Source organism: Mixophyes fleayi, chromosome 9 (assembly GCF_038048845.1).
Source record: "Mixophyes fleayi isolate aMixFle1 chromosome 9, aMixFle1.hap1, whole genome shotgun sequence".
Taxonomy (NCBI): Eukaryota; Metazoa; Chordata; class Amphibia; order Anura; family Limnodynastidae; genus Mixophyes; species Mixophyes fleayi.
The window spans coordinates 122,604,466-122,619,721 of NC_134410.1; the positions used below are offsets into that span (position 1 = coordinate 122,604,466).

Here is a 15,256-nt window from a genome sequence, read left to right on the forward strand (position 1 = left end):
TTACTAAGATGCTGAGTTGACACCGCCCTTCTGGAACCGTTCACCAATCACACGGACAGTCAATCATTTGAATAACAGCCAATCAGCGCGTAGTTGCGGCAGGAGTAACGCACCGGTGTCAGCCCACAGCGCCTGACAGTCAGCCAATCATATCACAGATATGTTTGACTGGCAGGCTTGCGAGCAATCAAGGGTCCCTGAAGGAACCCGCCCACTGTCTGTCGTCCAATAGAAACCCAAGCGCATTGATCTTCCAACAGCGGCAACGTCTGGTCCTCGCGTATAAAAAGAGCTGAGCGAGACGGTTGGAGTCAGTTGCTCACGAAGCACCCGAGGGAACTAGCAGTAGCCGCCGTCAGTCAGACATCTAACCCGGCAACATGAGGGAGATCGTGCACCTGCAGGCTGGACAGTGCGGAAACCAGATCGGGGCCAAGGTGAGCTAAGGGGTGATACCTACCGGCTCTCCTCTCAGTCGTTGTAGTACCAAGATGGCGGCCGCTCGTCTCCCTCCGCAGTAATGCCGCAATGCGGAGACTCATTGTGTGATGGGCCCCTCCTCTGTACTGTGCTCGCTCTCTGTGTACCCGGCCTGGTTCATTCATACCCCATAGTGAGCGCTGGGCGCCGGCTCTCCCTCCCCCTGTCCGGGCGCTCGCATCCCTGGGGGTGGGCGTGGCTTGTCTGGTGCAGTTGGAAGGTGCAGCCCCATTGAACCTGTCGGGTCACGTGGTTCAGGTCCCATCATTCAAATGCTGAACTTGGCGGGACCAGTGTCACCTGGGCCCCACCCAGGTAATGGGCAGGTGTGGGGGGATTGTAGTCATGTGACCCTTTGTCCTGTAATACTGCAGCTGTACAAAGGCATGATCTCATTTTAACCTAGTGTGTAGACTGGGGTTACATAATGTGGCAGGACTTGCTTGGACTTGTAGTTCCTCAACACCTGGGGACCTGCTGGTTGCCTAGGCCAGTAATGGCTAACCTGTGACACTCCAGGTGTTGTGAAACTACAAGCCCCAGCATGCTTTGCCAGTAGATCACTAGCCGATAGCTGGCAGAGCATGCTGGGGATTGTAGTTTCACAGCACCTGGAGTCACAGGTTAGCCTTTACTGGACTAGGCTATAACTGAATTTGCTGCAACATTTCTAATCCCAAATTGGTGCAATATGAATCAACATATGTCCCTTATGCAATGTGTGTTCAGTTATTTATCCCATCCTCCTACCTGCAAGTGGTTCTGCAACTACTCTCTGGTCATGTCTTGCAGAGATTATGTATTACAGAGGAATTGTGGCAGCTAAATCAGTGTAATGCGTCTAATTATGCTGATGGGATATTGATTGAAGCCTTGTATAGCTAATGAGTCTCTGGTTTTTTGTCTAGTTCTGGGAAGTAATCAGTGACGAACATGGAATTGACCCAACCGGCACATACCATGGAGACAGCGATCTGCAACTGGAGAGGATAAACGTTTACTACAATGAAGCAACAGGTGAATTTATTGCTTCCAGATCTATAGGATTTATCTGAATTGCTTGCGGATGTCAAACATTGCTTATAGTTTAACTCTTACCTGCAGGTGGCAAATATGTTCCCCGTGCTGTTCTTGTGGACCTGGAGCCAGGAACCATGGACTCTGTGCGGTCTGGGCCTTTTGGGCAGATCTTCAGACCAGACAACTTTGTATTTGGTATGTACATTGTTTTTTTTTTTTTAATTCCCAATTGTGTTGAGTTATAACCTAGTGATGGCCACACTGTGATTTCTTAATACAGTGTAAGTACATGTGTAATAACAGTCTGCTTTACCTAATTGTATGTAATTGTCAGCCTTTCAGGAATGTGCATTTCTTTGGATGTCTTAAATATACTGCACTGATGGGAATTTTCCCAATGCAACTTGATTTCAATAAGTCCATGGTACTTAATAATTTATGTTAAAAGGTTACTAGGCTTGTGTTCCAGATCTGGCTGTGTAATCTTGGTTGGCTCATGAATATGGGATGTCTCCTAATACTACTGCTAATTGTGATTTTTCTTTATAGGCCAGAGTGGTGCTGGAAACAACTGGGCCAAGGGACACTACACAGAGGGAGCAGAACTGGTTGACTCAGTGCTGGATGTTGTAAGGAAGGAAGCTGAAAGCTGTGACTGTCTTCAGGGGTTCCAGCTGACCCACTCCTTGGGTGGTGGTACTGGGTCTGGTATGGGTACCCTCCTAATCAGCAAGATCAGAGAAGAATATCCAGACAGAATCATGAACACTTTCAGCGTTGTGCCCTCCCCAAAAGTATCTGATACTGTAGTAGAGCCTTATAATGCCACATTGTCCGTACACCAGCTTGTAGAGAACACAGATGAAACCTACTGCATAGATAATGAAGCCTTGTATGACATCTGCTTCAGAACCCTAAAACTTACCACCCCCACATACGGTGACCTGAACCACCTGGTATCCGCCACCATGAGTGGGGTCACAACCTGTCTCCGCTTCCCTGGCCAGCTTAACGCCGACCTCCGTAAACTGGCCGTCAACATGGTACCTTTCCCCCGTCTGCACTTCTTCATGCCTGGCTTTGCCCCACTCACCAGCCGTGGCAGCCAGCAGTACCGTGCCCTAACTGTGCCTGAGCTGACGCAGCAGATGTTCGATGCCAAGAACATGATGGCTGCCTGTGACCCACGTCACGGGCGCTATCTGACCGTAGCTGCTGTGTTCAGAGGCCGTATGTCCATGAAGGAGGTGGATGAGCAGATGCTCAACGTACAAAACAAGAACAGCAGCTACTTCGTAGAATGGATCCCCAACAACGTTAAAACGGCCGTCTGTGACATCCCACCCCGTGGCCTGAAGATGTCTGCCACCTTCATCGGTAACAGCACCGCCATCCAGGAGCTGTTCAAGCGCATCTCCGAGCAGTTCACGGCCATGTTCCGTAGGAAGGCCTTCTTGCATTGGTACACCGGCGAGGGCATGGATGAGATGGAGTTCACCGAAGCGGAGAGCAACATGAATGACCTGGTGTCCGAGTACCAGCAGTACCAGGATGCTACAGCTGAAGAGGAGGGAGAATTCGAGGAGGAGGCTGAGGAAGAGGCAGCATAAAGCCATCTGTTCTAACACTTAAATGTAAATTATGTTTCAACTAACAACTTCTGTTTCCTGATGTTCATGTCTCTTTGTCTCCTATGTTCACTTTTTCTTTTCTCCAGTTCCTCGTTACATGCTGTACAGATCTCTCAACACCATTAAAAGCATTTTTCAGAGTTCATTGTCTTGGTGTCTTTAAGGGTATTTGCTTTAGAGCAGTCTGGTGCCATTTCCAAAGATGGCGTCTGTAGCTGCTCCTGTTTCCTGGGTGTTGGCCTGATATTTTGGGGGTGTATAACTGTGTAATGGAACTTGGGCAAGTCTTAAACACTGGGTAACTTGTGAGTACTGGTCACTGACTTGTCATATGCACATTGATTGGGTTTATCCTGGTGCTAGAGCGGGTTTCACATTCACTGGGACCCAGATTAAGTCTCCACAGAACTGGACCAGGAGTGGTTCTTTAACAATAGAAAATACCTCAATTGTATGTGACATCTGTTAATGACATTACCTCTTAGCCTACATGGGTAACACTCAGCACTCGGTCTACCTACTAGATCTGTGTCCTAAACTGCTTGGTCACAAACTAAGAATCTGCTCACACACTAGGTAGTTTAGAACAATCTTTTAAGGTTAAATAGGATGATGGTTTATAAATACATTGTCCTTTCCATCATGCTTGCAGGAAGGGGTTCCTACATAAATGCATTGTGACTGGTTTACAGAAATGGGTTCTTAAAAACGGTCAGGAATGGGGGCACTACCTTCCTCAATTTGGATGTAGTCTATAGTGTCCTAAAGATGTACGGTTTACTTTAGAACAGGGCTGTGGGGTAAGACTAGAACTTGTATCTGCAACCTAGATTCTTTTTTACTTTTAATAGCTATGTTAAAAAATAAGCCTTTTAACATTGCAACAGTTTAGTGAACTAGTTTGAGACACCAAGGGTTTAGTTGGTGACCCCTGGTTGTGTAATCACCGGCTATGAGACTATCAGGGATGATCATTTTGCTTTTCACCAGGGAGATGGTTTTAGCCTGGCCCCAGCATTGGCTCACTAGTCTTTCGAACGGGTTGGATACAAAATCCCAATGTAAAAATCACTGATGCGTAATCTTGCTGACATTTCTATTTCCTTGACACTTGTAAAATGCTGGCATTAAATGAGCAATACCTGTGGGCATACAGAAAACTTACAAAAAAATTGTAATTAAAGTTAAGAGCAGTCTATACGCTGTGCGCAGCTTGAGGGTTATATGGGAATAAACCAATTGATAATAAGAGGTGCCTCATTTTAGTCAACTACTGAACCACCCTGCTGCAAATATTGTGGAAAATTAAGCTGTAATATTTTCCTGAATAAATATTCCTTGGTACTATTATCTAGTGAAGATGGTAATGGGGTTATCTGATTGTTCTTTACAGCAATTCAATTATGATGATTGCTGATGTTTTCTTGTATGAAACTTGATATACTTTAATTTATAACCCCCATCGTGGTAAAAAAAAATCTAATTGTGGAATTTCATGATTATTTGACCCTTTACCACAGTAACCCTGCGCCTCTTTCCATACAGAATACCACAGTACTTTTTCCTAAGGGCAGTATGTGATCCAATGGTCTACAAGACTGAGAACAAAACAAAGGAACATATAATATACAGACTAGTCGGCCATTTTGAGAATCCGGCCTATCCATTCACCAGGAGCCAGTGATGTCACTGACACTTCTCCTGAATATTGATTCAGCTCACAAAATGGCTGCCACAAACTGTAATCTTGTGTTTAGTGGAGCATATAAATTATAATGAACAGATGACTGGGTTTAAAATCCTATTATGATAATGCGCAAATATCTGCTTGTACTGACTTCGGGCCATGAAATTCCCCAGTGACTTCTAATAATATTTACAATAAGGGGTAATTCTGTGTGAAAACCATCAACCTGCTGGAACAGAACTGTATATTAGATATGTGACTAAAAATTCTTCGTAAGGGTCTAGTTTTTTTATTTTCATCTAATGTGTTCGTTCGTTAAACATCCCGTGGTTGCATTTAAGTCCACTGAAACCAAAAATAGCCGTGTTATCAGTCACACTTCAGAATGATCCCGTGTAATATAGTTACTGCATTCTGTAGCAGACGTACTATTGGCAAGCGGAATAAAGCTTCGTTATTGTGGCTGCATTATTCACCTAACCACTGCTTTGCTTAGAGCACTTGCTGTAACCAAAGTGGGTTCAAGGGAACAGGAACCACTCAGTAATTCTGAGTAATAATAGCAGTAACATTTGTATTGGACCTTCACAGAACAATCCACCTCAAGCCTCCGTAATGTCACTGGTTCCTACTGACAGGATAGACTGCGTTCTCTTGAATATCCTGTCGGTCCACAAAATGGCTGCTTCCGCTGTCTGTAGACGATAGATCCACGTTTGCATCGAAAAAAGAAACAGAAATGTAGCCTTGCTGGCACTAAGCACACTTTAGTAGATCACACTGCAGGACTTGGGGAGGCTCTTTAGATTGTAAGCTTTTTGGGATAGGGCCATCTTTCTGCATTTGTTTGGTTTTATCAATGTTTTTCCCCGTGTGAGCCGCAAATCATAACAGTGATGGTAAATGTTACTGAGAGCAGCGGATGGCTAGGATCAGAGACGCCCAGAGTGATTCAATTAAGAGCTCCACCTAGGAAATGATTCATGTAGAGTCAGCGGAGAGAGGGAGACATACCCATGTATTATATTATAATATGCATTACATTTGTATTTTGCATGTAATGTAATCCATTCCTCCTATATTCATGTATAATGTAGTACCTAGTTAAATATTTCATCAACAGCATATATACAGTATATAATATGCATATTAAGTGGCTACTAAATATTCAGATATTAGCCATGATCATAAAATACACTGTTCAGTGTTACCCTGACATTACACTGCAGTTCTGTTACCACCCCTACTACATTACACACAACAGAAGCTCCTCCTACATCTTTAGGACAGTGCCCCGATAGGATCTTATAACAAGTCAATCTGAGAAAGCAGTCGTTCGAGCTACTGTGACATCACCTGCCCAGCCTGTGTGTGAATCAACCAATCCGCACAGTCCAAGTCTGGCAAGCGGTCAGTCACTCTGTGTTGTGGTGTCCAGTTTAACAGGTCATCTAGCTGCAGAGGAGTGCGGTTCAATTTTGAATTGCTCTTGGCTAGTACCCTGGTATTACTGGGTAAAGGCATCACTTGGGGCAGATCTAGAATGTTTTTTTGGGGGCTTAGGCCCCCCCCAGCATCCGACACTGCTTGGGGCCATCTTCTGGTCTACACGAGGAGACCAATCGAATTGCAGCATCTCCCCTCTGTGTCTCACTAATGATTGGCTGGATTGCAGCGGCTTCAATCATTATCTATACCACCCCAACAGTGGAGTGAATGTTTCTTAAGATTAATTATAATTCTTATTTTATTTGGTATGACACCATTTTTTCCCCCAGATTAAAGTCTCCAGATCAAATTGAGATCACGGCTATGTAAGATTTAACTTTGATAATTTAACAGATTGCTATTAAAATTCTAAAGCAGTTCTGCAGCAATATACATATTACTATAATATATTCTATATGTCACTATATTGCTGTTGTGTGACTATGACAATAAGTGACATCATTGCTTTGTTTGTCTTTAAACACACACAGAGCGTTAGCATCCACCGGCCAGCTGGCAGATTATTGCCATTGATATCACTGAGTCGTCTGCTGAAGCCAGCGGGAGTGTGACTGTGTGTGATGTACTCGCTGTGACCTCATAACCTATAAATTATACCTGTGAGTCAGTCTAATGGTAACATTACTTGGAGCAGTTTACCAGGGAGTGTGTATCCCTCCTCCTCTAGACGTGTTAGAACGAGGTGCTTGATAGTGCGAACGAACCTAATTTTTATTTTGGGATTCATTTGCATACTGCACACTTTAGCAAATGATTATCCCAAGAACCTAATGCAAATCTATTTGTAGCTCAATTAAGCAGAAGAGTCCTCAATCATAAAATTGCATCTTTACTTTAAGCTCCTTAAAGTTACATTATCTCATAATTAAATTTTTTGGGCAGAATCCTGGGTGTACATTGAACTCGGGTCTCTGGTTCATCTCGCAGCCTAGCCAAGGACCAGGGGGTGAATGTATCAAGCTGCGATTTGCATTTTTCAGCGATTCTCTCGGGCAAGTGTGAACTCGCTGATGTATGAAAGTTCGAGTTGTTAGTGAATCGCAAGTAAAGCGATTTTTCCCAAAAACGTCATACTACCAATCATTGTCCTGACGTTTGACCACTCTAACAACAGAAGCGTATATGTATGAAGCTGCGATTTTCAAAATCGTCAGAATCAACACGATGCTTTGGATAGCAGTGATGAGCGAACACATCAGCCATTGGTCTATGCCGGCTAATGATGTTTATAAAGAGTGCCCCAAAATGTGATTAATCTGAAAGGGGGAGGAAAATGGAGTGGATACGATATTTTCTCGTTGGGTTTTTTGAAGGAAAATGAGATTTTGGAGACAGCACAGAGAGGAACATCTCGCGCACCAGGCTGCTCTTACGCTGCGATTTTAGAACACGTTTGAGGTTATTAATATGTTTAGGTTCAACAAAACAAACCTCCTGTAGCTGTATGAGCACTTGCAAACTAATTTCGAGCCATTAATGTCGCTCCCATGATTTAACTGAGATGGCTAAATTATTGTGTTGTCTTCATTTTTTGCAACTGGCTGACTGCAGTCTGCGTTGACAGGTTGTAGGGCTCATCCAGGCCACCTTCACATTAGTGTTAAGTCTTCTTAACTGGTAGCTACCAATAAATGCTTCCCTTCCCCCAGTATTCTGATTGGCATAAGTTGAAGGGAGCTTTCTATAGGCTCTCAGAATGTCTTGGGGGCCATAGACTGCACACACATTGGGCTGAGACCACCTAGTCACAGGGCTGAACTCTGTACCGGCAGACACCATTCATACTCTATGAATGTGCAGGTGATCTGTGATGTAAACACGAACATTATGAGTGTTGTTGGAGGCTATCCTGGCTCTTGACGTGATGCCTATATCCTGCACCAGTCAGCCCTCTAGATTTTCTTCAGGAAAGTGTGGTTTATTATTAAGTGTCATTGTTTAGTAATTACCATTCCACTGTATAGTTTTATTTGTATATATTCTTGTAAATTCTTCATCATAAGCACAGGGCTATCATCATCATCATCATCAACATTTATTTATATAGCGCCAGCAGATTCCGTAGCACTTTACAATTGGGAACAAACAGTAATAAAAGAATATTGGGTAATACATACAGACAGAGAGGTAAGAGGACCCTGTTCGCAAGCTACAATCTATGGGACAATGGTTTGATACACAAGTGTAAGTGCTACATCATATTGCACATTGGTCCAGCTAGAATGCAAAGGTAAAAGGTATTTAGTGGGCTGTGTGATCAATCACACAGCAATGTTGGTCAGAGGATTGTTGTCTTGTGTTAGCTGTGTAGATAGTGGTTGAGGAATATTATAAGCTTGCCTGAAGAGGTGGGTGTTCAGAGAACGCTTGAAGGTTTGAAGACTAGAGGAAAGTCTTGATGTGCAAGGGAGTGAATTCCACAAAGTGGGTGCAGCCCGAAAAAATTCCTGTAACCGAGAATGGGAGGATGTGATGAGAGTGGAAGAGAGACGCAGATCTTGTGCAGAACGGAGGTGTCGAGTTGGGAGATATTTTGAGACAAGTGAGGAGATGTATGTCGGTCAAATTTTGTTGACGGCTTTGTATGTTAGTAGAAGTATTTTATATTGGATTAGTTGAAATACAGGTAACCAATGTAGAGACTGACAGAGCGGCTCAGCAGAGGAAGAATGGTTTGCAAGGAAAATCAATCTAGCCGCTGCGTGCATAATATATTGTAGGGGCTCGTGTATGATTTTGGGAAGACCAGTAAGGAGGGAATTGCAATAGTCGATGCGGGAGATGATGAGTGCATGAATTAATGTTTTTGCAGTATGTTGTGTGAGATATGTGCGTATTCTGGAAATGTTTTTTAGATGTATGTAACATGATGTAAATATAGAGTTGATGTGGGGAACAAAGGATAGTTGCGAGTCAAGGATTACACCCAGGCAGCGAGCTTGGGGTGGGATTTATGTTTGTGCACTGTCAAAATTGGACTCACTTGCTAGATAGCCTTGTGGCGTTCCTTGGTAAGTTAAACAAAAACCCCAAAAAAATACACATAACCAGTACAAAAGCATTTACAGGAAAATATGTAATGACAGTGTTATACATTTTATTTCTCTTCTTTTTATATACATAGGTGGACTTACCTTCTAAGGAGTCATCATCCTCCTGACAAAATGGCTGCTGGTGCGTCTGCGTTTGAGAGGCACCTGTGTGTTTTCAATTTAGAGATGTTTAATATTAATATTTTTTGCTGGCAAAAAAACGCAAGCTGTGAAATAAAAATAGGACATCCACATGTCATTAGCACCTCATCTAATTTGTGTCAGGCTTCTGCATTCAATGAGCAAAATTGGCTAACATTTACATGACGCAGAATATTATTAAGCATGCAGGGATAAAATGTTTAAATCTAGACATTACTCACCAGTTTTAGGTTGGGACAGAGGAGTGTCCGTGTGCCGGACATTGATCCCTTCCATTGTCTCTCCAGGGATGAGTTGTTTAAGCTCCTCATTGGAGGTGTATTGTACGCTCACCACCAGCCTCTGCCCTCCTCTCCTCGGACATCTTCTCTTTCACTCGCTGTTTTATGTCGGATATGCGTTTGTGGCAATTCTCGATGGACCTTTTGATGGGTCCAACCGTATTGACAGAATCACAGACTGCTGACCATGGCTGCTTTTACGGGAGTAGTTTGGGCAGCTAGAGTGCCCCAAAGCCGCTCATACACAGGGATTGTATCAAGTACTAACACACAGACCCTACCTCTTCCAGAAGCCCACGGTCCTCATCCCCTCTCTCCTTAGATTCCTCACCTCTCCTTCCTCTCACCATCCTCATAGGCAAACCGAGGGGGAGTGTCCTAGTGCCTGGAAACCCCCCACCGAGTCTGGGGAACTGTATAATTGGCTGGACCCCGCCCCCGCTTCACACGGCTCTGCTTGAAAAGGGAGAGCTGCGTGCACCTAACAGTAGTGCACGCAGCATTGCCCATGTATATTATGGGGATAGGAAGAGTTGGAGAGCAGCCAAGCACTGTCTAAAATTATAGCCACGCCCCCTATGCATGCTGGTCACGCAAACTGGCGGCGTGGTGTGGAAACTGCCCTCTACAAATCCTGCGTTTGCCCCTGATCCTAAGCACTAAGCAAAACACAGGTATAAAACAAAAAACACTCACAAATAAAACACAAAAAAAAAACCACTCACCCTCCCGCCCAAAGAGCCTCTAAACACCAGGGCCATCTTAACAACATTATGGGCCCCCGGGCAAAGCAGTGCATCGGGGCCCCTACACACACACATATATATATATATATATATATATATATATACAGATATAGATATGTATATAGATAGAGATAGATAGATGTACTTGCTCAGTGACCCTTGAAGGTTGATTTTGCAGGTTTTTTCTTTTGCAGGATTATTTATTCTAATTAAGTGCCCTGCCTATGGGGCCCCCTTGCCCGTGGGGCCCCCGGGCACCTGCCCCTCGTGCTCAATGGAAAAGATGGCCCTGCTAAACACAGAGACTTTGAGACAAACAAGATCAAATAAACAAAAATAGTCAACGAAAAAAACAATTTTGACTTACCACACGCATTTTCAAACAATCCACTCTCTCTACTCCTCAAACTCCTATCAACTTAAATAAGAAAGTAGACTGCTGTGTTGGTGAGGTCAAAATTGTGCAAGTTTTCTATTTAAAAAAACTTGGGGAACTTGCTGCTCACCTGCATCTTCAGCCCTTTCTCAGTCATACCGTGGGCTCCTTGTTCCGTGACTCCACACTGTAATTTCTGCCTCCACTCCGCAGATCTTCATCGCTAACACTACGGTGGCTTCACTTTCCAGGAAGGAATAAGGAATATAATTGCTAACAGCACCGGTGCTCTTCTGCAGACTTCCCGAACTGACCCGATCAGATTGCTATCTGCAATTTCTGTTTGAGACTCCACTGCCATCTTGTGGAGGACCAATCAGTAGCTGCAACTACAGACATTGCAGATTGTGATTGTACAATAAAATTCCTAGAAAATCAGGATTCTTTCTCAATTTCCTGAATCTTGCTAAAGACAACAAAACCTTAAAGGCAATGCACTGTTTTGTGCCTGATGACACAATTTATCTGGATCCGGGAGCGACTACCAATTTAGAAGCCGTAGGACGCATCTGCATAAAAAGGGCAGCAAGAAAATTGTGAGGTGATCACGTGATCATCTGGCATCCAACCGCTTGCCATCCTCTTTGGCCAGACGCGTCTCACTGATTTGTCGTTTATAGTCTCACTCGGCCAATAGTTAAATCATACTTGCCAACACTCCCTGAATGTCAGGGAGACTCCCTGAAATAGGGGTGACCTCCCTCACTCCCTGAAGAGTCTGGCATTCTCCCTGATGCTGAGCCAGTACAAGACGTGGTTGGCTTCGCCATGATGACACAGTTCAGAAAATGTGTCCTATGTCCATGTATAGATGCCTATGGAGGTGGCCATTTTCATGGAGACCAAGATTTAATCAAAGACTGACAGGTAAGACAACATGACTTCAGTAATGGAGACAGAAATGTAAAAGACACTTCAGTCTCTAGAGATTCATTAGCTGCTTTTCTTTAACGCATAGTTGCCTACTCTCCCGGAATGTCTGGGAGACTCCTGCATTTCTGGGAGACCTCCCGGGAGAGCAGGGCAACCTCCCGGTTACTGGCCACTTAATTAGTTACGTGACGGGGGTGGGGCTTAGGATACGATTTCATATTGACCCCCTGCTGTAATAGGCTAGAAATGGTGATGTCCGATTAGGGGACGGGGCGCGATTCTCGGAGCCCTGCCCCCACACACCCACCCCCCCCCCCCCCCCGGTTTTCCCGAGGGCCGACTTGCTAAAATTGGCAAGTATGTAGTTTAGTGAAGGTTGCACACACTGCAGTGATACACACCTCAGCTGCTGTACACCTTCCTCTACCAGTGGCACAAGTTCCTTACCTGGCACTTATCACATTCACCCACACGCCCTGACCGTTGGCACATAGCTGGTACCCAGGCTCCACTTGTAGCGAGGGATGAAGCCGGTGTAACCTTACGGGAGAACAGTGATGTCCGTTACTCAACGATGATTGTTGCACAAACCAATATTTTTGTTAAAAAGTTAAATTTCAGGGTGATTTCATCTAATCCAGTGTTGGCTAACCTGTGACACTCCAGGTGTTGTGAAACTACAAGTCCCAGTATACCCTTCCAGCAATAAGCTGCTATATATATTGGCAAAGCATGCTGGGACTTGTAGTTTTACAATACCTGGAGTGTTACAGGTTAGCCAACACTGAGCTAATGGATTAAATGTAATCAGCTGCTACAGAGTGCACAAAACACACCTTCCATTCATTATAATGGAGGGAATGAAAAGTGTGACTGATAAGGTTATATTGTCACTGAGGCACGTAACGCACAGACAGCAGTGAGATGTGTTTGTTGCTGCCTCTGGAGCGTTAATGTCGCTCCGCTATAAACATATACAAATCTCAGATTTATTTCTTATAATCGTGCATATGGGGTCATATGTATAAAACACGCATACAGTTTAGGGGTTTGCACATGCCCTAACGTTTTCCTACATACATTGCAATCGCTTTCTGTGTTTATCTGTGCTTTTCAGCTATGTCGTTATATCATCAGGCAGACCTGTTTATAGTGCTGCCCCAGGAACACAGCAAGACTCTGGGCTAGATTTACTAAGCTGCGGGTTTGAAAAAGTGGGGATGTTGCCTATAGCAACCAATCAGATTCTAGCTGTCATTTATTTAGTACCTTCTACAAAATGATAGCTAGAATCTGATTGGTTGCTATAGGCAACATCTCCACTTTTTCAAACACTTTTTTTTAGAGCAACGAGAGGTCCGACTGGGACCCCAACCTCCTTAGTATGTCTTCTGGGACCCAGTGTTACCACCGCTTCACAATTGGTAAATACGGCACATCTTGTGTCCCTATAAAGACCAGTCACTTTAAGGACACTCAAGAAAGAAAATATATTGTAAGCTAATTGTCACCCCTGGGCGCCATATGTGTGGTAATAAAATAGTTGTCTGCGTAAACACCATTTTTAGCGTGTGGAACTACAAGTCCCAGCCAGCCCGGGCTGCTATTAACAGTCTGGGCATGCTGGTGCTTGTAGAACTACAAGTGCCAGCATTCCCTAACACTCAGGGCCTGCTGAGCCATATAGTTCCACAAACAAAAATTTAAATAAACCACTTGCCTTTTTAAAACCACATTATTTTAATAAAAAATAATACTATCACTAAAATAATCCAGCGATCAAGGATTCTGATGTAACAATTATTTTCTTTTTAGGGAAATGTATCTGCAACACAACTTTTTAAACTACATATATTTATTAAAAATAATAAATCCCCACATCTGGGGGTATATTTACTAAACTGTGATTTTGAAAAGTATTTACAGTGGTAAAAAGACCAAAAACAGGCATTACGTCACTGGGGGCGGGACCGAAGTGGAGCAATTTGCGAAGCCCCACCTCCTCTGCCCATACATGCCGGCTCTAATCTGGATGCGGGAGAATTGCCAGCTCTCCCGGGATTACGGGAGACCTACCTGGAATTCGGGTTGTGCTTTTACGGTTAAGCTGGAGCTGATGCATGCGCTGCTTTTTCCTTTTTAAAAGATTGATGTTAACATAAAACTGTGACCTCTTTTTTGCCAAACGATTCTCATATCATTACTTCAGGGGAAAGAGGGGTTGGGTAATAAGGAAGGTGGGCATCAGCTGTTAGGCCAGTGATTGCTAACCTGTGACACTCCAGGTGTTGTAAAACTACAAGCCCCAGCATGCTTTGCCAGCTATCAGCTAGTTATCTACTGGCAAAGCATGCTGGGGCTTGTAGTTTCACAACACCCGGAGTGTCAGGTTAGCCATCACTGTGTTAGGCAGTATATGTTGCATGAGTGATTACACTGGAGGGACAGCAGGTGGCGCTGTTTCTAAATGTGTCACTGTGTTGTCGCTCTGTATTACAGCAATGCGCTCTGTTGTACGTGGAACATTCTGGATTCTCTCCTGTTGGAGTCACATGATGTGTTCTGTCAGCGTGCAGCTATCACTGCACAGTATAATATAAAGATATTATGGCACAAAGAGCTGCCCACTGTGTGTCTATGGCCAGTGTATGAAAGAAGCTCAGTCTGTAACACTAAATGCCCCAGACAATAACTGATTTCACTAGAAAAACACCAGTTCTAGTCATACAGCAAAAGCATATTGTTTTTCTCCACTAAATACTAGTTCACAATGATTATCCACTCTGTATAGTATATATATATATATATATATATATATATATATATATATATATTTATTTATATGTAGAGAGAGATAAAGAAAAAAAATAAATATATATATATATATATATTTTTTTTTCCTGTGTACATAGATATATATATAGGTTGGACAATGAATTAGGAATTTTTTAGCTACTTGTTAAATTTTGATAACATAATGGCAAATACACTAAATGCCCCAGACAATAATTGCTTTCACTGTATGTTTACATCATAGACTATAAATCAGAACTTATATCTATATATTCACTATTTTTGAGGTACAGACCTTAAAAATAAATATAAAATAAAGTGTAAAAGACCCTAAATCATTGTAGACTATATATATATATATATATATATATATATATATATATATATATATATATATATATATATATATATATATATATATGCATTACTAACAACCATCAGCCACTACTCCATCTAAACTCTGACAGACTGAAAACAAATTGATCGGCAAACTAATTCTAGCCGGCTGATCTGTACCGGAATAAGCTGCATTAAAACAATCCCAGCAAATCTATTGTTCTCTCTGTCCCTCTTTCACACTATCTAAAGCTGGGTACACACTACACG

The 15,256-nt window shown here is 43.2% G+C and overlaps 1 protein-coding gene and 1 long non-coding RNA gene across 3 annotated transcripts; one reads left to right on the forward strand and one right to left on the reverse strand.

Moving 5' to 3' along the window:
• Window positions 1-278: 278 nt before the first annotated feature.
• On the forward strand, window positions 279-3,274 carry TUBB4B (tubulin beta 4B class IVb). The gene is made up of 4 exons (XM_075185465.1): window positions 279-437; window positions 1,389-1,497; window positions 1,585-1,695; window positions 2,050-3,274. Exons 1-4 carry the CDS (start codon window positions 381-383, stop codon window positions 3,108-3,110), a joined length of 1,338 nt encoding a protein of 445 aa, XP_075041566.1. The 5' UTR covers window positions 279-380; the 3' UTR covers window positions 3,111-3,274.
• A 5,287-nt stretch (window positions 3,275-8,561) lies between these two features.
• On the reverse strand, window positions 8,562-11,330 carry LOC142101707 (uncharacterized). Of its 2 annotated transcripts, none has more exons than XR_012679135.1 (3): window positions 11,055-11,330; window positions 9,462-9,524; window positions 8,562-8,774 (listed from the first exon to the last, which is right to left on the reverse strand). It is a non-coding gene; the product is annotated as an uncharacterized LOC142101707 (long non-coding RNA). The 2 variants fall into 2 exon arrangements; XR_012679134.1 differs by having other exon boundaries at window positions 8,562-9,334.
• Between the last annotated feature and the right edge of the window lie 3,926 nt (window positions 11,331-15,256).